The sequence below is a fragment of the Stenella coeruleoalba genome, assembly GCF_951394435.1.
Source record: "Stenella coeruleoalba genome assembly, chromosome: 11".
NCBI classification, from domain to species: domain Eukaryota; kingdom Metazoa; phylum Chordata; class Mammalia; order Artiodactyla; family Delphinidae; genus Stenella; species Stenella coeruleoalba.
Window position 1 is genome coordinate 100,277,759 of NC_137157.1, and position 26,111 is coordinate 100,303,869.

The 26,111-nt window shown below is 53.4% G+C and overlaps 1 protein-coding gene across 1 annotated transcript in view; it reads left to right on the forward strand.

Moving 5' to 3' along the window:
- The window catches only part of WNT5B (Wnt family member 5B), an 89,636-nt gene that overhangs the window by 57,847 nt on the left and 5,678 nt on the right, over positions 1–26,111 (forward strand). Inside the window, exons 2-4 of the mRNA XM_079937021.1 lie at positions 19,335–19,488; positions 20,521–20,768; positions 25,299–25,591. Of these exons, the coding sequence (XP_079793147.1) occupies positions 19,403–19,488; positions 20,521–20,768; positions 25,299–25,591 (627 nt within the window). The 5' untranslated portion in view covers positions 19,335–19,402. The remainder of the gene's footprint in view (positions 1–19,334; positions 19,489–20,520; positions 20,769–25,298; positions 25,592–26,111) is intronic.

Consider the following 26,111-nt stretch of genomic DNA (forward strand, 5'->3'; position numbering starts at 1 on the left):
CCGCAGCACGCCTGTGCGGCGCTTCACGTTAGAAACGGCCCATCTGCTTCCTTAGGCTACTACCGGCCCATCATAATGTTCCATATAAACGTAGCATTTACTGCAAACACCACCGGAAAGCCGTGGCTACTACGTGAATTCACATGCTAATATTTTTCTGTGTTCTATAGTATAAGATAGGAAGTGCCTAAGATTTGAGCATTTGTTAATCCTGAACCACCATAAGGAATCTCATGGTCGAAGAGGGGAGGGAACAAATTAGAGGTATGGAATTAACAAACGACTATATATTGATTAGCCAAAGAATTTGTCTGGGTTTTTCTGGAACATCTTAGGGAAAAACCCGAACGAACTTTTTGGCCAAACCAACATAAACTAGAGAAGCAACAAGGATATATTGTACAGCACAGGGAATTACACCCATTATCTTGTAATAACGTATAGTATAATCTGCAAAAATACTCAGTCATTAAACTGTACACCTGAAACTGACGCAATATTGTAAATCAACTATACTTCAATTTGAAAAAAGAAAAAAACAACAAAGAATCCCATGGTTTAAATTAGATCATCTTAAATTATCCTTGGCTCTGGGAGAGAGCAGGTTGTTCTATTCTGATGCATGGATCGTGTTCCACACTGAGGGTGGGAGGTGTTTGTTTTGTTTTGCTTCCCCCCCCCCCCCCCCCCCCCGTCCGCCCCGGCCGCGATGTATGACTTGGTCTTGTGGGAACTTAGTTCTGCGACCAGGGATCAAACCTTGGCCCCCAGCAGTGAGAGTGCTGAGTCCTAACCACTGGACCGCCAGGGAATTCTCTGTTTTGTTTTTCCTTAAAAAAAATTTTTTTTTATTCTGTTCATTTAAATTCTAAGACAAAGCTGGAAAAGGGAGAGTTGAAGACCTGAAAATAATATCTTCTGTCATTTGCTATTCTCCCAGGAAAAGCAATGGCTCGCAAAAAAATTAAAAAATAAAAGTTGCAGGGATTAAGTCTGCGGTGTTCTACGTGAGAAAGCACCCAGATTCCATCTGAAAGTCGAGCTGCTTCACACCCCTTTCTAAACAGGAAGGATGCAAATATATGGCAGCATTAGGTGGGAGTCTGAATGTTTTCTTAAACATTTCTTAGATGTTAGGGATCTTGAAAGCTTAAACAAGCAGAATCTTCCATCCTGGGTGAGTGCCTGTCAGGAGACTGTTTCCTAGCTCCTGCCTGAGTGGACCTACCCCACTCTCTCCCCTCCCAAAAAAAGAGTAAACTATCTCTAAACATCAAAATCAAATCAACAACAGCAATAAAACAACTTTAAAAAGGCGTATCAGAGATCCACCAGATTCTATTCTGCATTTTTCTGCAGCATATACCAGTTTGGTTCGCTTCATGGTTAGAGCATCTGGATCTGGGTGGTGGTTTCATGGGTGGAGACAAATGTCAGTATTCATCAAGCTGTGTATTTAAGATTTGTGTATTTTACTCTATGTATAGTTTGTTTCAGGTTTTTTTTTTTTAAAGCTGTTTGTTTGTTTAAGTCAGAGGGGGCTTAACAGGTCAAGGGAGATTTACTTCTCTGCGTACAAACGATCACAAGTTCTGTTTATTCAACGGGCCAATCAAACAGGTAGAGATTCTGCGGCGGCTGGAATTGAAAAGGGCCGGGCGCTTTGCCTTAACCCTACCCCGCAGCCCTGCGGCCACCCTTGCCCAGTAACTGCCACACCCTCCCTGGACCTTTCTGGCCTGGCTGCACTTGCTGAGCCAGGGCAGGGAGTTTGTCTTTCTGCTCAGCCACACCCCGAAGCCCCTGGTACAGTGTATGCAGTTGGCACTCGATAAATATTCTTTCAGTCTGATCACTTCTCTTTGGTTAATCTGTGTTGCGGGTGGGGAGTAGAGTGAGAGAGAGAGGGAAAGGGAAGCTATTTTTTAAAGCCTAGATCAGAGACTCTGTGTCATGGGGAGCACCCCGGGACTGGCCAGGAAGTGGGACAGAGAACGCACAGACCTTTCTAGGTCTGCCTCCTTCTTTCAGGATGTTTCCGTAATGTTGGAAAAATACAGTCATTTCATCGTTGCCGTAGCGTGCTCCACGCTGTTCCCTATGGAGCCCAGTCGGGTGACATTATACTTGGTGGTTCTGCTGTGCAGTTTTCCATTGTCATTTTGGTTGTCGATACTGGCTTTTCAGGTTGGGTGTGTGGTTTCTCTTGACACAAACACGAGTACCTTTTATCACTGAGATTTTCCTAGGGGTCCGGCCATTGTAAGCTGGAAATTGTCATCGGGATTCGTGTTCACGTTCCTGTGGGTGAAAAACACAGGCCTTTCCGCAGGGCAGGGGATGCAGCCGCTCTGTGCCACAAGGAGGACAAGGGCACCACGGGAAAGCCGTGACACACGTCAGAGCGCCAGACCCAGCTGGCCTGCCAGTCCCTGACACCCCACATGGTGGCATCTGCAAGAGTGAGGCCCTTTGCAGAGGAGCAAGAAGGCTCCCGCCTATGTCCCGGACTTGAACTTGGGGGCACTGGCTACTGGGCGTGAGACCCATCTAATGAGGGTCCTCATTAGAATTTTCCTCTCTGGCAGCTTTTAAAATCTGCTTTTTTACTGAGGTATAACCGACATATAAAATAGGGACCTTGTCACAAATGTGCATCACCCTTGCTGAGGCCATGCTAGTATCGAAGGTGCGCACAGAAGATATAGATCTTCTCTGTGTCTTTCCAATTTTAGTAGATCTGCTGCTGCGGCGGCAGTGAGCACTTCAATCCGCTTTTGTAAACGAAATTTCTAGCTGCTTTCGAAACCCACAGTCTTGTTTTATTTTGCGGGTGGAACCCAGCGGGTGATGTTGGGACAGGGCTGTGGCCACAGAGCATGGTTAGCTCGGGGAAAACAGCAGAGCCAAAAACTGCCCCCTGATTCAACACTTCCGCCCTCTGAGTGACTTCAGCCCGTATCCAGTTGCAGAGTCACAGGGTTTCTTTGGCAAAAACACGTTTTGGGGCTAGAGTCCGCCAGGCAAAGCCAGTGTCACCTGGCTAGTGGAGTCTGGGGGCCTGTCTGCCTCACACACGATTAGAGGCATTGTTTGTTCAGGGCTCCTCTGTAGAATGTTTATTCATGGAGAAGGAAAAAGAAGCTCCAGCAGCCCAGCTGGCTTTCCAGATCCTGGGTGGAATTTGTAACCCTGTTTTTCTCTTTCGTCGGATGTGGCTGTCACAGAAAGAGAATAAATATGGACCCCTGCTCGCCGCCGATGCTGTGCTTCCATTGCATTTAACACATAATGAAAGTCAGGTGTGTGCTCAGAGATACGGCGCTGAACCAAGGCGAGGAGTCCTACACTTCTGTCCCCAGAGCTGGTGACAGTTCTGGGCAGGATCCTCTGGCCTCCCTCAATTGGCCGCTGGCTGAAAGATGTGGTCCTGCTGAAGTGTCCTCATCTTAAAACTAAATGACATATGAAAGAGGAAATACAAATGCCTAGGAATCATCTAAACGCGTCTGCCCTTGTGAATAATCAAAGAAATGCAGTTTAAAACGAAATAGTATTTTTTAAAATAAATAAATTTATTTATCTATTTATTTATTTATATTTGGCTGTGTTGGGTCTTCGTTGCTGCACACAGGCTTTCTCTAGTTGCAGCGATCGGGGGCTACTCTTCGTTGCGGTGCGTGGGCTTCTCATCGCGGTGGCTTCTCTTGTTGCGGAGCACGGGCTCTAGGCACGTGGGCTTCAGTAGTTGTGGCACGCGGGCTTCAGTAGTTGTGGCACACGGGTTCAGTAGTTGTGGCTCACAGGCTCTAGAGTGCAGACTCAGTAGTTGTGACGCACGGGCTCTAGAGTGCAGGCTCAGTAGTTGTGACGCAGGGGCTTAGTTGCTCCACGGCATGTGAGATCTTCCCGGACCAGGGCTCGAAACTGTGTCCCCTGCATTGGCAGGCGGATTCTTAACCACTGTGCCACCAGGGAAGCCCAAAATGAGATAATATTTTTTACCTATCACAAGATGAGATTTTTTTTTTAAATGACACTATCCAATCATCTTAATTAACTTTTGTTATTCAGAACTAAAAATTACTGTAGTGTTTTATTAGGCTTTACCTTCATGAAAGGTTGGAAATTTTTTAGACTATTTTGAAAGCATAATAAATTGCCTAATAGACTTAATAAACCAATTTAACTGGATTGGTGGACTGGTCAGTAGATGCCAGGGCTGTGAGGGCTGGAAAGGACTTTAGGGCTTATGTGGTTCAGCCCTTCATCATCTCCATGAGACCTCAGGCTTGTAGAGCAGGTGTGTCTGGAGTCCCAAGTATGAAGGGCTAGAACTGCGTTAGGAAAACACAATGTGCTGTTGCTTAGGTCTTGCTGTAGGTGAATAGCTTAAAATAGGATTATGCTTTCTTTTCTCTTTTAATATCTCTAGGATGTTGTGCTTTACTGTCTTTCCAGACAGACAAAATGTCATAGGCCTCAAAAAACGAGAATCCAGGCCTGTTTTCCCATCCGCTCTCTGTCCTTAGACGACTGTGTGTCTGGATGCCCTTCTGTATTTTTTAAAAATTTTTGTTAGGGCTTCCCTGGTGGCGCAGTGGTTGAGAGTCCGCCTGCCGATGCAGGGGACACGGGTTCATGCCCCGGTCCGGGAGGATCCCACATGCCGTGGAGCGGCTGGGCCCGTGAGCCATGGCCGCTGAGCCTGTGCGTCCGGAGCCTGGGCTCCGCAACGGGAGAGGCCACAACAGTGAGAGGCCCGTGTACCGCAAAAAAAAAAAAAAAAAAAAATTTTGTTAGAGTTGATTTACAATGTTACGTTAGTTTCAGGTGTACAGCAAAGTGAATCAGTTATACATATACATGTATCAACTCTTTTTTAGATTCTTTTCCCACATAGGTCATTACAGTGTTGAGTAGAGTTCCCTGTGCCGGACAGTAGGTTCCCATTAGCTACCTATCTTATAGGTAGCAGTATGTGTATGTCAGTCCCAGTCTCCCACTTTATCCCTCCCCACTCTGTATTTTTAATGAGGATTGCCACCTGACCACAGTTGCCATCTCTTCGGTAGACTTACTTAGCAACCATTTGAGCAACTCCAAATACACAGAGGTGTTTACAGTCTGAAAGGGGATTGTTAGAAGTCTATACATGAGTCTAATACAAAGTAGGATAGGCTGTGAAAGCTGGTGTTAGTCAAGCTCATACTAGCTCCTGTCATGAACAAGTGTCAGCTGTAAATCTGCTCTAAAATTGTAGAAGTTCGTTTCTAGCCCCTGTGAAAACCAAAATGTATGTTCCCTACGGCCAGCAGCTCTCCAGGCAGCAACTCCAGGACCTCGGCTTCTTCTGTCTGTGACTCTGGCTTTAGTCCTCCTTGAACCCTCCGTGCTTGTCCACAGGAGGCTGGAAGAAGCGAGGAGCATGGGGTACAGCTTGTGGGGGGTTTTCATGGGCCAGACTCGGGAGTTGCCAACATCATTTCTTCTGACATTGCACGAGGAAGAGCTCAGTCCTGTGACCATTTTAGGACATCTGAGCGCTGGAAAATGTGATCGAGCCGTGTGACCAGCCCGTGAGCTCTGCCACGAATAGCTGTGAGGGTCCCAAGTGGGAAGATGTCGTATGGGGTGAAGTAACATCTCAGCAAATAAATGCATAGGTACCCAGGGATGCAGAAGTTATTAATACTTATTTCTACGATTAACTATCATTTTTGTTGATTTTAATAAACGCATCGCTGCTGACTCCTCAGAGGTGTAGACACACTTCAGGCCGTTTGTGTTTTCAGTTGTGGTGCCTCTCTCGGGTCAAGGACATGTTTGCAACCTGGCCGGATCCAGTGGAGATCAAATCTTCCCCAACCACCCGATGTAGCCTTGGAGAGGAGCCTGAAAATCGTGAGCTCTCCCCAAAGCCACACGCAGACACGCTCCCATCAGTATTTTGTTTAATTTTTATTTATTTATTTAGCTGCACCGGGTCTTAGCTGCAGCACACAGGATCTTTTTTTTTTTTCAGTCGTGGCATGCGGGATCTAGTTTCCTGACCGGGGATCAAACCCCAGCCCCCTGCATTGGGAGCACAGAGTCTTAGCCACTGGACCGCCAGGGAAGTCCTCTCCCATCAGTATTCTTAATTTCAGTTCAGCCGTGACCGAAGGCTGGCGGTCTGAGGGCCTGTGCTGGTGGCTGGTCCCCACTCCTGCCATTTGCCGCCCTCACGGCTGTGTAACACAGACCATACGTCCTCCCGTCCTGCCCACGCGGGCTGACAAGCTTCTCCTTCTGCACTCATTGTGTTCCTGCGGGGTCGGCCCTCCCAGCTGGGCCCCAAGCTCTGGGCTGTCACTCCACAGACAGCAAACATCGCCAGCCTTCCTGAGTGCAGATCTGATGCTGCCTCTCTCCTGCTGGAGTGTCTTGGGTGCCCTGCAGATTGCCGACGGAGGCCCAGACTCCTGGAGTGGGGGGTGTCCCGGGGTCTTCAGTCAGGTGGTCCCAGGATGAGGGAGCCCGCCTTGCCAGGAACTGATGACTTTTGTTTTTCCTTGAATTTGGGTTTTCTCTCTCTCTCTTCCTCATTCTGTGTTTTCTACAGTTGAATTTTGGACATGAAATTGTTCTATGATGTTCGTGTCATTCTCAAAATGCGTTACGTGTTTCTGACCTTCGTCCAGTGGGAAGGCCTCCCCCTCCCATGTCCGCCCGTGGGAATCCTGCTCGTCCTCTGAGGGACAAGTTCAAACACCACCTCCATCAGGGCTTCCCTGGTGGTGCAGTGGTTGAGAATCCGCCTGCCAACGCAGGGGACACAGGTTCGAGCCCTGGTCTGGGAAGAACCCACACGCCGAGGAGCAACTAAGCCCGTGCGCCACAACTACTGAGCCTGCGTGCCACGACTACTGAAGCCCGCACACCTAGAGCCCGTGCTCCGCGACAAGAGAAGCCACCGCAGTGAGAAGCCCGCGCACCACAAGGAAGAGTAGCCCCCACTCACCACAACTAAAGAAAAGCCCGCTCACAGCAACGGAGACCCAACGCAGCCAAAAATTAATTAAGAATTAAAAAAAGAAAACACCACCTCCATCATGAAGCATCCCCTCCTTAGGAGTTAATCTGTCTTTCTTAGGATTAATAATCGGATACACTTACTAGGATAACAGCTGGACAGCCATTGGTACCTCCACTGTGACGTGTTACTCTGCTCAGTATTGGAATCTGGCCTGTTGCCCCGCCCCTGAAAGATAAGAACAATTTCACTCATCTGTGACCAGGACGTAGTAGATGCTCGATAAAATTTAATTGATTTGGAGTCACAGAAGGAACTTCCTTTGAATGACTCTCTGGCATTTTCGCTGGGTCTGACCTTTTTCCTATACTGAGTAGCAAATACGAAATAGCTAGTCATTTAGTTCTGATGATGGGAAATTACTCCCCATGTCATTACTGCATCTGCTTTTCCTAGTGATTAACTGTAAGGATGAGAAGTTACTGGAATAGAAAGTTTATCTCCCTGGCTGGTAGGTGGTGACCCTGGGCCGTGGGTTAGGTTGGCTGCCTTTGCTACCCATGTGCCCGTAGTATCTTGCGTGTTACCTCTGTTATAGCCCTTACTACACGAAACGTAACTAACTCACAGATTTCAGATGGAGCTTGTGGTTTTGATGATGGTGGTGATGATTTGTTTTACTTGCCTGGCTGCCACTCTAGACCAGCTTGGTCCGTAAAGTCCCTGTGATGATGGAAATGTTCTGTGACCTGAGCTGTCCCCAACAAAAGCCACAAGACCCACGGAATTCCCTGGCGGTCCGGTGGTTAGGACTGCCCGCTTCTACTTCAGGGGGCGCAGGTTCGATCCTTGCTTGGGGGACTAAGATCCCTCATGCTGTGTGATGTGGCAAAAAAAACCAAAATCAAAAAAAGCAGCCACAAGACCCACCAGGGGACTGAGCCTTTGAAATGTGGCCACTGCCACTGAAGACCGGAATGCTTAACTTCAAGTCATTTTAGCTTTTTTTTTGCCGCTCCACACAGCATGTGGGATCTTAGTTCCCCAACCAGGGATTGAACCCGGGCCCACGGCAGTGGAAGCGCCGATTCCTAACCACTGGACGACCAGGGAAGTCCTGAGTCATTTTAACTTTCAGTAGTCACGAGTGGCCAGTGGCTACTGTAGTGGTGATGCTGCATTCCTAGGGGAGTGACATCTTATGGGCCTGTTGTCCTCTCCTGTGTGGCGCTGGGCACTCAGTGGCCTAGAGTCAGTACCCGTCGAGGGATGGACACTCGCCAGGGGCCGCAGAATTCAAGGAGCCTGCCGGCGTCTGTGTGTCACCTGCATTCTCTGCAGCCCCCATGAGGTGACCCAGGCCACACGGCCACCCGGCTCGGCCTCTGTCCTTGCAGCCTTCGCCAGGCCAGGAGGCCACCAGGGAGCAATTTAGCAGGAGGGCTGGGAGCCTGTGAAAGGGGCCTGGCAGAGCCGTAAAAGAAACAGAAGAATCTCGGTGGTGAACTGAGACCCTCAACCTGCCCAGGCTTGAATCGCGTGACCCTGCTTTTTCCAGAGCCAACCGCACAAGTCATTTAATTCCAAAAACCAGAACCTGTAAGACCCCGGGACCTGGCCTGAAGGACTCCAGTGTGACTCTGGTCTGGGGAAAGGAGATGTGGGTATTGTGCTGGCGAAGGGAGGGAAGAAGGGGGCCGCCTGGCTGTGGAGGTTCTCCCCGTGAGGAAGGAAGTGAGGGCTCCTGTAGGGGCGAGCACTTTCTGCCTCTGGTCCCATTAGAAGGATGCTCGACACCTCTTCCCTCTGAGGACCTACCTCTCCCGCAGCACAGTCTAAGGGTCAGTCTGAACCGGGGGACCAGCTAGAGGCAGCGGTGGGCAGACCGCATCACCTAGAGTTGCTGGCAACCAGGGGGCCACGTCCACGTGGGCTGTCAGTCCCGGGACAGTCAGATGCCCCCTCCTCTCCTGCTCTGGGTGGGAGCCCCTCCGGCCGGTCCTTCCTCAGCCGTGTCCCTGGTACCTGGCTGGTGGAGGTGGAGGCCCAGGTGTCTGGCATCACCGCTGCAGCCCTGTGGATCCAGGCTGCTGCTCCCACTATGCTTTTCCCTGCAGTAGGCATCTCCCGCTTGTTTATAAAAATGACTGAAATAACTATCCTGTTTTTCCAAATGGAAATTGCCCATTTGGGGGGCAGAAGGTTGGCAACTTCAGTAAGAGTTTAAGAGCACAAGAAGACTGGAGAAGATGAGGCAATGACTTAACCGAACTCTCCGTTTCTGGGATGGAACGACGGAATTGTTTAGAAAAAAGAACCAGTGTCTGTAACTGCTTCCAGAAAACCCCATATGTGCAAATCCAGATTTATAAATACTTCAGAATGCTTGTTCACAGGGTAAAATGACTATTATATGTAATATATAAAAATATATAATACATATAGGAATGTTCCTTTAAATAAGAGCGTCACTTACTTAAAAGCTTTTGGGAACCTGACAAGCAAAATGAATGTGTGAAGTAGCCAGGAGAGAGGCGATAGAGAGCAGTGGGGAGTTTGGAAAATTAGCATGTGTGTCCCCTCCCCCATCCATGAGGCATTTATATGTCAAAAATTTTAAAACTTTACGTTAGTCAAAGAGATTTGATTGGCTGACAGTTGGTGATTCCTGTTTTTAAAAATAGTAAGATTTCCCTAGGTCCTTTTTGTGTGTGTGTGTGTGTGTGTGTGTGTGTGTGTGTGTCTGGTACGCGGGCCTCTCACTGTTGTGGCCTCTCCCGTTGCGGAGCACAGGCTCTGGAAGCGCAGGCCCAGCGGCCATGGCCCACGGGCCCAGCCACTCCGCGGCATGTGGGATCCTCCTGGACCAGGGCACGAACCCGCGTCTCCTGCATCAGCAGGTGGACTCTCAACCACTGCGCCACCAGGGAAGCCCCTCCCCAGGTCCTTTTAAAATACGCTTTGGTTTGCAAAAAGAGGAACACATTTACTTGGTAACATAAGATAAACATTTTCATTCTAGTTAGCCCATGGCTTAGAGAGAGGTCATTGGCCTGCGGGTGACGGGGATCCAGAGCTCCATTGATTGCTTTGTTCACTCTGTCCCAACCAAGGAATGTGCAGAAGTGGATGACACTTGCCCAGGTAAATGCTTTTCCCCAGACCAGCAGACCCAGTGAAAGCAGATGACGGGAGAAAGGTGGGAGCACCCAGACATCTCTCCCTTCCCCTCCCCGCTCCCCTGAAAACAAAGTCCACAAGTGTGGCTGCCACGCTTCCTGTACCACACTCACCTCTGGCCATTCTTTTCTAGAGCATCTTTTTAAATTAATTTGTCAGGATTCGTGAGGAGGAAAAATTCCTCTTTCTTATCTTGCGATGGACTTTTGCTTGGTACCCAGGGAGAAAACTCTACTTTTCCAAGTGAGGTGAGGGGGAGTCAGCAGGGATCAGCCCCTCTGGGAACCTTGCAGGGACCAGCGTCTGGGGACTTGCACGACCTGCTCCTTGGGTTGCATTGCAGCAGATACAGAGGACACGTTTACACTTCCTGAGGCCCTGGGACCTGGGGAATCATGTTTCTCTGAAACATCAAGAATTAGTCTTTAGGGCTACCCTGGTGGTACAGTGGTTAAGAATCCGCCTGACAATTCAGGGGACACGGGTTCGAGCCCTGGTCCAGGAAGATCCCACATGCCGCGGAGCAACTAAGCCTGTGCACCACAACTACTGAGCCTGCGCTCTAGAGCCTCAACTACTGAGCCCGCGTGCTGCAACTACTGAAGCCCGCGTGCCTAGAGCCTGTGCTCCACAACAAGAGAAGCCACCGTCACGAGAAGCCCATGCACCACAACGAAGAGTAGCCCCCGCTCGCCGCAACTAGAGAGAGCCGGCGCAGCAACGAAGACCCAACGCAGCCATAAAAAAAAAAAAAAAAAGAATTAGTCTTTAGCGGGGTGGTCTCAGGATCCGGTTGTGTGTGCTGACACCCTGTGCCACAGTTGGGGTGGGTTTGCTCTCTCCTTCCCAAACAGTGGGAAGTTTGTCACTGTGGCAAACTTATCACTGTGAAGGACAAACTCATTTCTGGGTAAGGGCAGTTTTGCATTTCTCTGAAAGGCCACAATTAAAACCTCACCACTCCTACCCACTCTCTACCCTTCACCTCACCCCCAAGACATGATTTGTCCTGCAAGCTGGAGACGCAGGAGAAACGACACAGTGTTTGCGATATAAGGCTTCCCAAGGGGCTGCAAAGAGTAAGGTGGTGGAGCTGGGATTCCCCCTCCAAAAAACCCCAAAACTTACTTATTTTCCTCTCCACCAACTGTTGAGAAATATCACAAAAAGGAATGCTATATGCCTTAAGGCTGAGAGGGTTCATTGGGCAAAGCTTAGAAGGAAGAACTAGAGAGAGACCCAGGGATGGGGAGTGACCCGTGGGAGAACTTGCTGAGACTGCCTTAACTGAGCTGAGAAGGAGAACAGTCACCAGGGGACTGTGTAGGAGGTTATGGGACTTTCTGATAAAGTCTGGGTTCATCATTGCATTAATCTCTGGTCTCTGCTTAAGAAAATATTTTAAAGAGAAAAGTGTCTATGGAGAGAAATGCACGCTGGAGAAACGGCTAGCTACAGGACTAAGTAGCAGTTATTGACCAGCCCCCCCCCACAAAAGAAAAGTAGAGACAGAGGAGATTTTGCCAGGTCCTGTTTCCTGGAGCGAGTGGTCGAGGTAGCTGCTGTTTCTTGCATGGCTGGTCCAGGCCTTGCGCTTGTGTAACCAGCCCACGTGGTTTGCATTGAACCCCCTGAGCCCCTCCCTTCCTGCCAGCTCCACCTGCCCTCCAGCCAGCTGTCTCTGTACCTAAATTTTCCAACGTTCACTGAAAGCAGAGGTTTCTTTTTAAGTGTGAGGACCCTTTTTTAAGTAAGAAAAAAAAGTTATGTGCCCCAGGAGCCAAAAATTATATTTTCCACTGAGATAGTATATAGATTCCCTCAAATCATTAGGTATTTTCCCCATTTAAAAATATCTGTGTTGAGAGAGACAGATATTATATGACATCATTTACATGTGGAATCTAGAAAATAGTACAAATGAACTTATTTACAAAACAGAAACAGACGCACCAACTTAGAAAATAAACTTCTGGTTACCAAAGGGGAAAGGTGGTGGGGGGAGGGACAGACTGGGAGTATGGAATTAACAGATGCATACCACCGTATATAAAATAGATAAACAAGGGTTTACTGTAGAGCACAGGGAGCTCTACTCAGTACCTTGTAATAAACTGTAACGGACATGCGTGTTATTTCCAGTTTGAGGCTGTTCTAGTCTTGACACATGTTCTGGTGTGCACGTGGGCAGATTCCTCCAGGAGAGTGGAACTGCTGTGTCTTCAGGAACATGTTTTTAAAATGTCACAGCTTTATTGAGCTATAACTCACGTACCATATAATTCACCATTTAAAGTGTATAATTCAATGGTTTTAATATATTCCTTGAATTGTAATATACTGGCGTCATCAGTAGCACTTTTAAGTGAATAAGTATTTTATCCATTACAAGGATGTCCATATACGTAGACTGTCAGAGCGGAAGTACATGGACATATTTACTCATGTTGGAGACAGTGCTTGGTCTGCGTGTTCTGTGGTTGTGTGGTCTCCAGATATCTTTAGCCCCTGGGGGAGGAGCCGCTGGTTCCAGGCATTTCGTGTAGAAATTTGCCATTAAAATCCATCCATCCATCCATCCATATATATGTAATCTGAAAGACTCCATGCTTTAATTCGTTGCATATTCCTATGAACGGTTCTATGACAGTGGTTCTCACATTTTCTTGGGCATCAGAACCACCAGATGGCTTGTTGAAACGGATCGCTAGGCACCACCCTCAGAGCTTCAGATTCAGTAGGTCTAGCTGGAGCTTGAGAACCTCTGTACCTAATCGGTTTTCAGGCGTTGCTCATGCTGTTAGTTGGGGACCATATTTCGAGAAACCGGTAGCGGCTGTTACCTTGGAAGTTGGAGGACTGCGTGCGGAAGGAATCCATTCAATCATTCAATAGATGAGATGGGGTATAAGACACAATCTTTTGGAGGGAAGAGGGCCGTTAGCAGGCGCTTGTAGTAGCTCAGAGTATGGCAGTAGCAATGGAGAGTCAGGAATACATTTTTAAAGTATGAGGGAGCCACAGTCAAGAGGCCTTGACAATTGCTTTGACGTGGAGGGTATGGGTGAGGGAGGGGTCGTGAAGGACACCAAGATTTCTGGCCTGGATCCGGGAGGAGAATTGGAGGACAGAGAGCAGCCAGGATTGCAAGGAAGAGGTGTAGCCAATCAGTATCTTCATGTCTGTACTTCTTAGCTCTCTAAGAAGACTTACTCAACCATCATTTCATGGTCAAAAGGTGACTGACCCCCCTAAGAAACTAGAAGCGTGTGATCACGGGAGTTTCCCTGGACCACGGATGTTAGATGCTCAGTGGGGATTCAATATCAGATTTCAGAGGGACTCGTAACTTTAACAAACAAGAATTGTGCTGAGTACATTGGAAATTATCGCACTCCTTCTTTATTGCAATATCTCTCGGACCCTTCCAAAAGCAACTTGAAGTTTTCTTTTCCACCAAAGCGCGTTGCTAGGTGCCGTCCTTGCTCTGTCCCTCTCCAGCTCTACATCCTGACGTGGTCGTCCTTGGGCTGATCCGTCCTGCCTTTCAAGTAGGTTTGTCGTCCCTGCTGGACCACAGCGCCTTGGGGAAGCAGCTTCCTACACATTTCCAGACGCTGGATGGTGCGCGAGTCTCTGAGGAGAAGGTAGAGACGTGGCTGGCGTCTCTGAAATCTCCATCTGCAGCCGACGGTGGTTCCCAAACAAGAGGATAAGGAGCAAAGCAGCTTCTCGCTGGTCGGTGGGCTGCAGCTTGCGGAGGCCTTGGTGTCCCGCCTCCTGTTTCCTTGAGAGCAAACGAAGGCTTTTCTTTCCTTTCAGTGGGGTTCTGTCCTAATGGCGGGGAGGAGATGGTGAACAGGATCGTTTCCAGAGCAAAGACACAAAACCACGAGTAGACAGATGAGCACGCCAGCTTCTTGTGTGTTACGTTCAGAGCTGCTGCAGACACTCACAGGAAGCTGGGGAGGAGGACGGAGGGCCCTTCTCTGGAGTGGGCGGTCAGTTGAAGATGTGACCTCAAGGACAGAGGAGCCTGCCCTGCACAGAGAGAGGAGAAGCTGGTCCCGAGGTCAGCCAAGTGCAAAGGGAGAAACCGTGGGGACGGGCGGAGGCAGGCCTCAGACAGCTGGGGGTTCCTCCAGCAGAGTGGAAACCAGGAGAGGGTGGGAGGCCCGGCCCGGGGGGGCGGCTCTTGAAAGGCCTCGCGTATGTGTTGAGGAGCTCCGACTTCATCCTTTAGGAGACGGGGAACCTTTCTTTAAAAAGCAGAGAAGTCTCTGGTCAATTTTGAGTTTTAAAAAGAGCTCCTTTGGGACTCCCCTGGCGGTCCAGTGGTTAAGACTCCACGCTTCCACTGCAGGGGGCACGGGTTTGATCCCTGGTCGGGGAACTAAGATCCCACACGCCGTGTGGGGCGGCCAAAAACCATTAATTAATTAAAAATAAATAAATAAAATAGAAAGAGCTCCTTGGCAGCCGTATTCGTTGAAAGGCAATGCAGTTTTCCACCATCAATGTAGGGTCTTCTCCTCCCGAAGACACAGTCCCTTGGTCAGCATCCCTGTTACGAGCTATCCGAAACTTCTTTCCGCTTTCTCCCCAAGCCTTGCATTTCTTCGCGTAAGCACGTTGCTCCTTGCCTCTGCGCCCCTCGCCCCTCACAGGGTCTGTCTCCTGACACTCATCTCAGCCTGGCTGGGACCGCCCATCTCAACATAAACACCAGCTCTTTAAAACCATCATTCTATTTCTTATACATCAACTATCCTTCAAATAAAAGTGGAAAAAATCCTATTATTCTATTTTAATTTCTCCGGCTTTAAACAACCTGTTCTCAATCCATGTATCATTCTGTTTGGGGGGCAAGTCTGCTTTTTTTCTCCCACAAGGCTGCGTGTGTGAGTGTGTGTGTGTGTGTGTGTTTATACTAATCACTTTGTAATCAGCCTGTATTTTATAAACGTTGCTTTTGGGGCTACTTCCTACAAATCAGGATGTTGCCCTCGGACAATCTTCCTCTTGGGAAGAGGCAGTGGTGAAAAGCAGGGAGGCAGAGCAGAGAAGGCCTTTGCTCCGGGGGTGGTACGTGACATGTTCAGCCTGTGTTTGGGGAAGAGGGGAAAGGTCTCGATTCCAAGCCAGGGTCTCCCATTCAATCGCTGTAGGACCGAGTTCCTGGGCCCCTCCATGCCTCGGTTCCCTGTGGTTTCCCTGCTCAAAGTGAGGATAAAAATAGCCTGTACCATAGCATTTTAGTGACGGTTAAATGACGAAAACGGGTGTAAAACATTTGGCTCAGTGCATGTAGAAGGTGTTTAATAAATGCTCTAGTATTAGGTATTGTCCCTGGCCGTCCATCAGGAGCTGTTTATTGACAGGTGTACGTACAGCAGGCAGGATGGGGCACCCAGGACAAGGAGGGGGGCACATCCTACCTTCAGCAAACGCTGGGCCTACCGGAGAAGCAGGAACACACAGAGTTCCAAGGCAGCGCGTGCAGGCTTGGCGGTGCAGGCTGGACACCATGCTCCAGGGGCTGAGGAAACGCCGGGTCAGTGGAAAGAGCCTCCTGGCACTGGATTAACCAAAGGCAGCTTTACGGAGGAAGTGAACCTTGGTGGTGGACTTGAGAGTCGTTTGAGGTTTGATTGCTGGAGAGGCAGAGGATTAAGATGAGGTCTTGGGTGGGGAAGCAGGGCTTGTTCTCAGAGCAGGAGGCTGGAATAGGGACCCCGTGGCGGGAACTTCAGGCAAAGAGTTGGGGGGTAGAATGAGGCCAGGTTGGGAAGTTTTGGGGGCTCAAGGGCTGGTAACCACCGTGAATTTTCAACCAGGGAAACATTATGATGCACAGTCAGTGCTGCAGGAAAGCTGGTGTTGGAGCCCTGTGGGTTAGACAGCAGAGAGCACTTCCTGGAAAGCGGGGAAGGGGGATGACGGCACCTGCATTGCAGGAGGTGTCGTCGGGTGTCCTGCGGTCCATGAGGAGCCTTTCTCTGCAGAGGTGGAAATGGAGTGGCCAGGTTGGCCGGGGGGTAGCGGGGAGGGGAGGGAAGGCACAGGCCTGCAGCTCTGGTACCCCCCTCCCCCCCCCCCCCCCCCCCCCCCGCAGAACTCCTGGGACCAAGGGCAGCACTTGGACAGCACCAGGAGTTCACACAGGGACCGAGTTTGTCTACCTGCTGTGCCAGGACTGTTAACAAAATTGCAAATGACCTTTGAATTACAAGGCTCCTCGCTGGGTCGCAGAGTAAGAAGTAGCCAGTGGCGACCTGGAAAAGGTCCCTGCAGGTTTTTCTTTCTGGGTAGGTTTCCGGGGTGGGGTGGGGGGCCCATCTGGGGCCAGGGGGCAGGTGTGGGAGGTGACATCACTTCCTAGGGGACACCTAAGCTGCTTAAGTCCTCGGGCTCTGGGGGAGGCCAGTCCTGAGCAGGCAGGGGTGGTTTTGTGAACAGCCAGTGACCTTGGCGGGCGCTTGTCCCACGGGTGGGGTTTTCTGTGGCATCACTGCTCTCGTGTGTGGACAGCAAGGAGACGCCCCTTCAAGGGCGGAGCTGCTGCGTCGGCCCCAGCCCCCAAGCCCCTCTCTGGGTCTCCCAGCTGCTCGGGGTGGACACGGCCTCTTAGGGAAAGAAAACTTATGGCTGGAAAAGTCCCAATTCAAATATGCACCCCTTCGGCTGTGACAGTGAAGTGGTCTCAGTAAGGACCCTGGACGTGTGCAGAGGGGCCCGAGTACAGCAGGGCTACACCCCACCTGGCCACTCAGTGGTTTGGGGGATGCTCCCCCCAAGGACCCTAAGCAGAGTAAACGATCGCCCTCATTCTGGACCCTTGTCCCCCCTTGATTTTTCCTCGAGGTTCACTGGGCCTGACATTTACGTACTTATTTGTTCATGGCTGTGTCTCTGTCACATAACCAGGCCCCCAAGACGCATTTGGCGAACGACTATTTTGAATGAATGAAATCATGCGGCAGGCGGGCAGAGTAGATGTCTGAGCAGCTCGTTCTGACCCTCAGGAGGGGTCCTGACTGAGAACGTGGCATCCTCCCCTGGCCCCGAAGAGAGAGACCCTGGACCGCCCCCCTGCTTAATCCTGCCCTGTCCGCTCTCTCTTTCGGCCAAACTGTGGGCCTCACAGCCTCCTTCCTCCCCAGCCAGGTGGGGCAAGACGTTTCCATTCTGCCCATGCCAATGAGGCCAGTCGCTGGGGGGGGTCACGTCTGTGCGTGGGAGAGAGCGGGTCCTGAGGGCTGCTGTGTGTGCGTTTTGGGGACAAGTGTTCAATCTCAGGTGCCGGACATCTGGAAAGCAGAGAAAGAAGCCACCACACGTGCTAGGGTCTTCTGTTTTCCTCTTCTAAGTTTTAAAAACATATATTTTTTAATGAGCCAAGAGTTCGCTGGAAAGCACGGGGTGGGAAGAACAGCCGCCCGAGTGATTCCCGCCTCGGGCGATGTTGACGAGGGCGGGATGTGCGGCTCGGGGAAGTTTGGCCTTAGCGCTTGTGCTGGAGCTGGGCCGTCAGAGCCGCTCTGACCGACTCCTGTCCTCGGAAACGGGCCTAGCGTGGCCTCCGGTGAACCTGGGACTTGCAGGAGAGGTTTCACGGGAGCCTGATGCGAGGGCGGCACAGAAATGAGAGAGAGGGACCTGGGGATGAGAAGGGGCACCAGCTGGGAGAGAGAACTCAGCTCCCTGGTGGTGGGGATGGGCTGGCGGGAGCGGGTGTGGGGAGGGAGAGGACCAGGGGGAGCGGCCCCGGCCCTCCAGCCCCCAAGAAGGGCTGGTAGTGGGGTGGAGGGTGTTTGCACAAGCAAACCCTTTGAAGCTTCTCTTCTGTCCTCCCACTCTGGCCCTGGTCCCCTCCCCTCCATAAAGCCATTAGCTTCTGGTGCCAGCCCTATCTCTGCTCCATCTCTGGGCCCTGTCGGTGCATTCACAGACCTCCTGCCCTGGGGGACGGGGAGGTTTTATGGGCGGAGGGCCTCTTCAGAGGAGGCGAGGTCTGTTAGGAAAGCAGGGTGTGGGGCGCTGCCGGCGGCCGCCAGGCCGGATCATTTCCGAGCTGGCTCTGCATGACAAAGGGGCTTTGATCTGCCCCCCACCAGCCCGACACACCTGCCCGCGGGTGCCCCCGCCCCGACGGAGACCTCCCGAAGAAAAGCCCGGAGGGGGTGGGGACAGCTATGCCCCAGCTCCCCCGGGCCCTGCTCGGCCACCTTCCTCTCTTGGTGGCCCCGGGACAGAGATATCTCCCAGGCTGATGACCCAGAGCCCCTCCCGGAGAGCCAGGAGGCCCTGTGCTGCTTGGTGAGATGGGGGTGGTCTCGGAGTGTGGGGGCGGGGGTTTCGTTGAGGTGGGGTGCTGAGGGGCCCTGGGGGTGTGGTCACGCCCTGGATGGGGGCTCAGCGAGGAGAAGAGGTGGGGTTGCGTTGCCAGAGGCTTGCTCCAGGGTCCGTCTGTCTCCAGGGGCTCTGGGAAAGCTGTTCTCCGGGAGCAGGCAGTCTGATGCGAGGGTGGCAAACCCCTCCCTCCTGGAGGGCACAGAGGAGGCATGGGCCACCGAGGGGCCACCGCTGGCGCAGCCTGGTGGCAGCTTTTACATTTCCCAGGGGAGTTGGCTGGAGAAAGTGAAAAGTCCCTCCCTTCTCCTACTGTCTGTCCCGGTGGGCTCGGGCTGGGATTTGGAAACCGCGTTTAGCGGGAGAAGGGTGCAGCCTGAGAACGAAGGCTCCTGCTTGGCTGTAGGTAACCAACTCGCAGGTGTTTTTAGCTGCACGCAACAGAGACACCCCTGGGAGGAGCCGAGGGATGGTGCTGTCTCCTTGGATGTTCTGGAAGGAGGGCAGGCCTGCATAGTAGCAGCCGCAGCATCTCCCTAAATGCCGCCCGGAGCGGCTCTGCGCTGGAAATGCCTTGCTTTCCTCCCTTTCCTGGTCTCTCAGTCCCCTGTTTCCTTAAGCAGCAGGTCCCGAGCAGGGCTCCCCAGGCTGGAGCGACCCCCAGGGTGAGAAGGGGAGGGTGGGACGGGAGGCTGGGGAGAGATGGCCCTTCCCCGGGAAGCAGGCCCGCCCGGTGCCCCTGGTCTGCGTCGCACACTGACTGCTCCCTTTGGCCTCTTCTCTCCAGGGAGCCCGTCTCGGAAGCCGTCGGCCCCCGGGGTCTTCCCCGGGCCCTGCGGGGGGCGCGGGCGGACCATGCCCAGCCCGCCTGCCCTGCTCGCTGCTGCCGCTGCGCTGTTCGCCTGCTGGGCCCCGCTTCGGGCCGCGGCCAGCTCCTGGTGGTGAGTGCGGGCTGCAGCCCTCCCAGCCTGGCCCCCTGGGCCATAGAAGAGGGGCGAAGGGGCCGTTCCCTTTTCAGCAACCCCAGGAGAACGGGCACAGCTCTTTCTCTCTCGAGCCCCCAGCGTTATGTAAAGGCTCCCTGAGGAGAAAGGATTAGTTCATTTGGCTTTTTCTCTGATCCTGTCCACAGTCCCCTTTCCCTGGACCTCCTCCGTCTCCCTGGGTTAGAAACAGCTCTTTTGTTGCTCTCGGATCAATACGGATATTGATTTTTCTTTCCTGCTGGTGAGGGCAAGGAGAGTAGGAGTCCCAGTTTCTAAGTCTGAAGACCTGATGAGGGCTTTGCGGGAGCATGTGTGGCTTCCTTTTGTGTTGTTAAGATTACTGTCACTGCCAGGTGGACAGGGGAATGGCAGGCATGCCCCCCGTCCCCTGTTTGGCATGGTCTGTGCTCTGCTCTCATTTTTGCTCAGATGGCAAAACCACAGCCTTCCCCTCTGACTTAGCACCTTATTATATCTGCTAGATGAGCGGGAGAGCCCTACAGGGCAGGGTCGGGGGCCGTGTGGCAGAGAAGGAAGTGCAGACTTTTAGAAGATATGGCCATGTATGTAAATTGGTTTCGATTTTAAAGGCCTAAGGGGAGTTCTCTTGAAAGGAATGGGCTGCTTTCCGCACACATCCTGCACTTGGGCCACAGTGGCCTGGCCGCGCCTCCTGCGGAGAAGCGGCCTCACGCACAGCACGCCCACCCGGCGGCCACTCCGGTCGTCCCCCCGAAGCCCTCTCCCAGCTCGGAGCACTCCTCCCTGTCTGGTCACTGTGGATCCAGACGCCCAAGGTGGTCTCGGGCATTCGACGTCTCACACGTCGCCTGCGTTCGTGCCTCAGTTTCCCTTTGAAGGCAGGAACTCGGTTTTGGGTGACTTTCCTTCCCAAGCCCCTGGCTCAGGGCCTCCCCTGGGAGGGGGTCAGGTGCGAGGCCTGCTGCTGCCCCGGGGCCGCGCTCACTCCCGGCCTTCTTGCTGCAGGTCTTTGGCTATGAACCCGGTGCAGAGGCCTGAGGTGTTCATCATCGGGGCGCAGCCCGTGTGCAGCCAGCTCCCCGGGCTCTCCGCCGGCCAGCGGAAGCTGTGCCAGCTGTACCAGGAGCACATGGCCTACATAGGCGAGGGGGCCAGGACGGGCATCAGGGAGTGCCAGCACCAGTTCCGGCAGCGGCGGTGGAACTGCAGCACCGTGGACGACGCCTCCGTCTTCGGGAGAGTCATGCAGATCGGTGAGCGGGGCGTGGGGCTGGAGCAGCCGTGCTTCCCGGCCGGGAGCCAGGGCTCCACGGCGGACCGGCGTGCGAGGGGGTGGTCTCGGCTGGCGTGCCGGCGCCCAGCCCCCGGGCTCAGCTGGCCCTCTGCTTCCCGCCCTGCCCCGAGCAGGGAGCCTAGAGGCGCTCCCTCTGGGCAGGGGGCGGGGGTTTAAGCTGAGTTAGAGCGGATCGGGAAGCCCGTCCACCACGACTGACCCCTGTCTCAGCTGCAGGGCCTCCTCGAGAGCTGTGGGCAGAGAGCTGAGTGTCTGGAGAGTTTTGCCTCTTCCACTTGGACACTGAGAGAGAGAGAAACTTTGGGACAAATTGGCGATGGCTGTCATTAAGCCAACCCAGATCCAGTCCCGGCTTTTTCATTTGAAAGGGGATGTGTGTGAAAGTGAGGGCGGGGAGGGGCAGACTGAAGGAGGAAGAGGAGAGGGCCGCCCCCGCCTGGGTTCCCGTCCTGTCCCCTCTCCCACGCCTGGCCGAGGATTCTTCGGCTGCCCTATTGGTTAGATGGAGGTGTGATCTGGGGTCTAATTGTTTTAGGTCCTTTTGAAATGCAATCCTCCCCTCCCTGGCAAGAAATTGAGAAATCCGGCCCTATTCTACTGGTTCTTATCCCCAGGGCCATAAAAGGAAGGTGTTAGAGCACCACGTCCCGGCTCACACTCTCCCCGAACAGCTCCCCCCCGCCCCCCCCCCCCCGAAGGCAACATTCTGCAGTTCCCTGAGGCTGCGGTTTCCAGCAGGCCGGGACCAGGGGAGTTAGGGATTCTGCGCTTTTGCGAAGGCCCCTCCCTCTCCTGACTCCCTTCCCCTCCCTCCCTGCCCCACATTGAGAAGTGAGGTCCAGGGAGATTACACTTTGAACCTTGCTTCTCTCTTCTTCCTTCAGCATCAACTCAAGGCCCTTGAAAGGAATTCTCATGAGTTCCTGTAACAGTCCTGCTGGGCAACTTTCCCGAAACAATAGGCCTGGGGGTCAAATGGGATTCATTCATAGTTGATCAAATACGCTTAGTGCCTGTCCCTTCTTCCCGGTGAGAGTCTTGGTTAGCCACTCTCCTCCCTGCCTGCTGGGTTTCAGGTGAGGAAACTAGGATGGCCCAGGTGTAGAGAGAGGCATCCCCTCATCACTGTCAGGGAACTAATATTTCTTTGGGACCTAGTGAATGCCTGACGTTGGCCAGATCCTTTTCACGTAATTTTGTCGCGTGAAGGCCCGAAAGTGGGGCTTTGCTTTAGGGAAGGAGGCGTGTCGGGAACAGAAACTCCGTGGGGTGCAGTTCTGCGTGGTGGAGTGACCAGTGAAAGCAGACGCTACCAGTCTCTGCCCTACTCTGCTACAAATGGAACCCCTCTGTTTGCCTTATTCTCACCGTCCCCTTTTGCAGCTTCCCTGCAGGCTTCTGCTGCCTGGGAAGCTGTGCTCCCGCCTCCCGCTGGGCCCAGGCACTCTGGCGAGTCCTCTCCCTGTGTCTGGCGGGTGGCTTCTGAGACGCCTTCCTCTGAGCCACTGCAAGCGTCCACCACCAGAGGGCAGCAGAGCGGCCTGGAGGGCACCAGGCCTCTTGCCTGGAGGCCAGGGAGGCCACGGAGGCGGGAGGCTCCTGCGGGTAGCTGGGCAGCTGTGGAACAGAGGACGTGATGTTGTCCTGCTGTCTCTGTGTCCCGGGAAGATTCGCGACCTCTCAGGAGCTCCCTGGCTGCTGGTTTCTCAGCCTTTATCCTCTCTGTATTGTTTCACATATAGAGACGCCCCCGGTTCTCTGCTGCTGAGAGCAGCACGAAGTCTGTCCTTAGGCTTCCCTGAGGCCCACGTGCTGCCCCAGGAAGGCAGAGCTGCCTGCGCTCAGGGCCGAATGATGCCCCCAACCAAAGGAGACAGAGTGACCACGGGGGATCCCGAGGGGATTCACCGGGACAGACCGGGATCCAACTACATGGTGGGCTGGACCCTCAGAGCCCTGACGTCTGCAGGATTACGCTCAGCTGCAGGAACGTTATTTTAAAAGGCAATTCTGAGAGGGGTGACTCAGCTCTGCAAAGCGTGTTTGCTAAAGAACGGTGGTGGAAGAAATCAGACATATGTAGCTTGGAAAAGAGAAAACATAAAAGGCATATTCGTTGTTTTCAAATCCTGAAGGGCTGTCAAATGGAAGAGGGATTAGCTCCAGAAAAGGGAAGTTATAGGGAGGCATCTTTCAGCTTGCTCAGAGAAAGAACATTCTGGTGATGAGAGTCATTTTAAAAAGATGGAGTGGGTGGCCTTGGGAACCCAACCCGATTCTCCAAGGCGTGTTGTAAAAGCGATGCTCACAGCGGATGGAGTGTAGATCTGGGCCCGGCTTCAGACTCTCCTCCTTGTCCCTGGATGCCAGGTTGGGAGTTGAGGAACTGTTTTAGGGAGACTTCTCAGGCATGACTCCTTCAAAGGAGTGCCCAGTCCCTCCTCCCTAAGACCCCTTGGCCATCTTACCGTCCTGGGAGCTCGCATAGTCTAACTCCCTAGACCCACAGATCCTGTCTCTGGCTGTGGTTCACACTGGCTCACACATCAGTCCCGAGGGCTGAATCAAACCAGGTGACGCTTCCCACGTCACCTGGTTTTCCCTGGTGCTTCTCCTGACCCCTGGTTACTGGAGAAAAACTGACTTGCCCTGTCTGTTCTGGTTGCAAACTTCACTGTGTTGTGCCTAGACCATCCAGAAGTAGGGCCAGGTGCAGTGACTGCAGACTGCCTTCCTCACCACCTGCCAAGACAGGATCGTGGGACGGCTACCCCTGACCTTGGAGGCTCAGAAGAGGGGGCGCGTGGGGAGCAGAAGATCCTGCCTGGTTTAATCGCTGAGATCACGACTGAATCTCAGTTCCCTGCTAAGAATGCCTCCCCTCCCTCCATACCTGAGTCCATACGAGTATTATTTATCGTTTCTCATAACAGCTTTACTGAATGTAATTCATGTGTGGTACAATTCAGCATTTTTTTTTTTTTTTTTTTTTGGCGGTACGCGGGCCTCTCACCACTGTGGCCCCTCCCGCTGCGGAGCACAGGCCCCGGACGCACAGACCCAGCGGCCATGGCTCACGGGCCCAGCCGCTCTGCGGCATGTGGGATCTTCCCGGACCGGGGCAGGAACCCGTGTCCCCTGCATCGGCAGGCGGACTCTCAACCACTGCGCCACCAGGGAAGCCCTGCCTTTTTGATTATAGCCGTCCTCGTGGGTGTGAAGTGATGTCTCGTGATTTTGACTTGCATGTCCCTGGTGGCTGAGTATTATTTTTTTATCAACGTTTTTATTGAAGTAGAACATCCATCATATGGGTTCTTAAGTGGTTCACTACAGCAATAAAGTACAGTTTGGATTTTTTTTTTTTTTTTTTGCTGTATGCGGGCCTCTCACTGTTGTGGCCTCTCCCGTTGCGGAGCACAGGCTCCGGACGCGCAGGCTCAGCGGCCATGGCTCACGGGCCCAGCCGCTCCGCAGCATGTGGGATCTTCCCAGACCGGGGCACGAACCCGCGTCCCCTGCATCGGCAGGCGGACTCCCAACCACTGTGCCACCAGGGAAGCCCTGGATTTTTTTTTTTTTTTTAAAGATGTTGGGGATAGGAGTTTTTTTAATTAATTAATTGATTTTGCTGTATTGGGTCTTTGTTTCTGTGCGAGGGCTTTCTCTAGTTGTGGCAAGTGGGAGCCACTCTTCATCGCAGTGCACGGGCCTCTCACTATCGCGGCCTCTCTTGTTGCGGAGCACAGGCTCCAGACGCGCAGGCTCGGCAGTTGTGGCTCACAGGCCCAGCTGCTCTGCGTCATGTGGGATCCTCCCAGACCAGGGCTCAAACCCATGTCCCCTGCATTGGAAGGCAGATTCTCAACTACTGCGCCACCAGAGAAGCCCGCACAGTTTGGATTTTTTACGGGAAATGATCTGGACGTTTGGAAAGACCGTGCTGAGTGACCGTGGAGGTGGTCCCCCAGTGCTGTCGGGGTGGGAGGCAGTGTGGACCTCGGGGGACAGAGGGAAACGGCCCAGAGGATTCTGGATTCTGTCATCCTAGTTCATTTCTACTCCTGGTCTCGGCCACTGTCCAGCTAGATAATGCAGGCGTAAAAAGACAGATGTGTGACTCGTGGAGGGGGAGAAACAGACCTGTGAAGGAGAGGTGTTTGCCAGGATAGAGCTGCACTGTGGGTCCCATGATTGGTGCCCAGTCTCGTTCCGACTGTCCCACCTGGTCCACCAGTGCCTCCATGGCCCCCCTCCCGTCCACTCTGGCCGGGATCCTAGGAAGGCACAGCCGGGGCGACCTCTCCGGAGGGGATGAGGTGCAGGCCGGGGCTGAAGGGGCTCACGGGCAGACGAGTCAACTTCGGTTCCTGGTCCAGGGCGCTTTCTCACCCCGGGGGCCTCGGCAGGGAGAGGTGCCCGCTCCCGGGGTGCGGGCTGGCGGGGCGGCAGGGGGCGGGGGCCTCACCCATCTCCTGTCCACCCGCAGGGAGCCGGGAGACGGCCTTCACCTACGCCGTGAGCGCGGCCGGGGTGGTCAACGCCATCAGCCGTGCCTGCCGCGAGGGGGAGCTGTCCACGTGCGGCTGCAGCCGGGCCGCGCGGCCCAAGGACCTGCCCCGGGACTGGCTGTGGGGCGGCTGCGGCGACAACGTGGACTACGGCTACCGCTTCGCCAAGGAGTTCGTGGACGCCCGCGAGCGCGAGAAGAACTTCGCCAAGGGCTCGGAGGAGCAGGGCCGCGTGCTCATGAACCTGCAGAACAACGAGGCCGGCCGGAGGGTAAGCGACCCCGCCCCACGCACACCTGGACAGGGGGCCCCACCCACATGCACACCTGGACAGGGGGCCCTGCCACACACACACGTGGACGGAGGGCCCCAACCACACACACCTGGACAGGGGGCCCCGCCCACACACACCCCTGGACAGGGGGCCCTGCCACACACACACCTGGACGGAGGGCCCCACACACACACACACCTGGACAGGGGACCCTGCCACACACACCTGGACGGAGGGCCCCCCACACACACACCTGGACAGGGGACCCCGCCCCCACACACACCTGGACAGGGGGCCCCGCCCACACACACACCTGGACAGGGGACCCTGCCACACACACCTAGACGGAGGGCCCCGCCCCCACACACACCCAGATGAAGGACCCCACCCCCGCAGACAACTAGACCATCGGCTGTTCCTGGGCTCTGCTGTGCGATGGCAGCTGGTCCAGGAAGGGGTTGAGTCTGACCACAGAGATTCTTACGAGGCTGACCTAGATTCCCACACTGTGGAACTC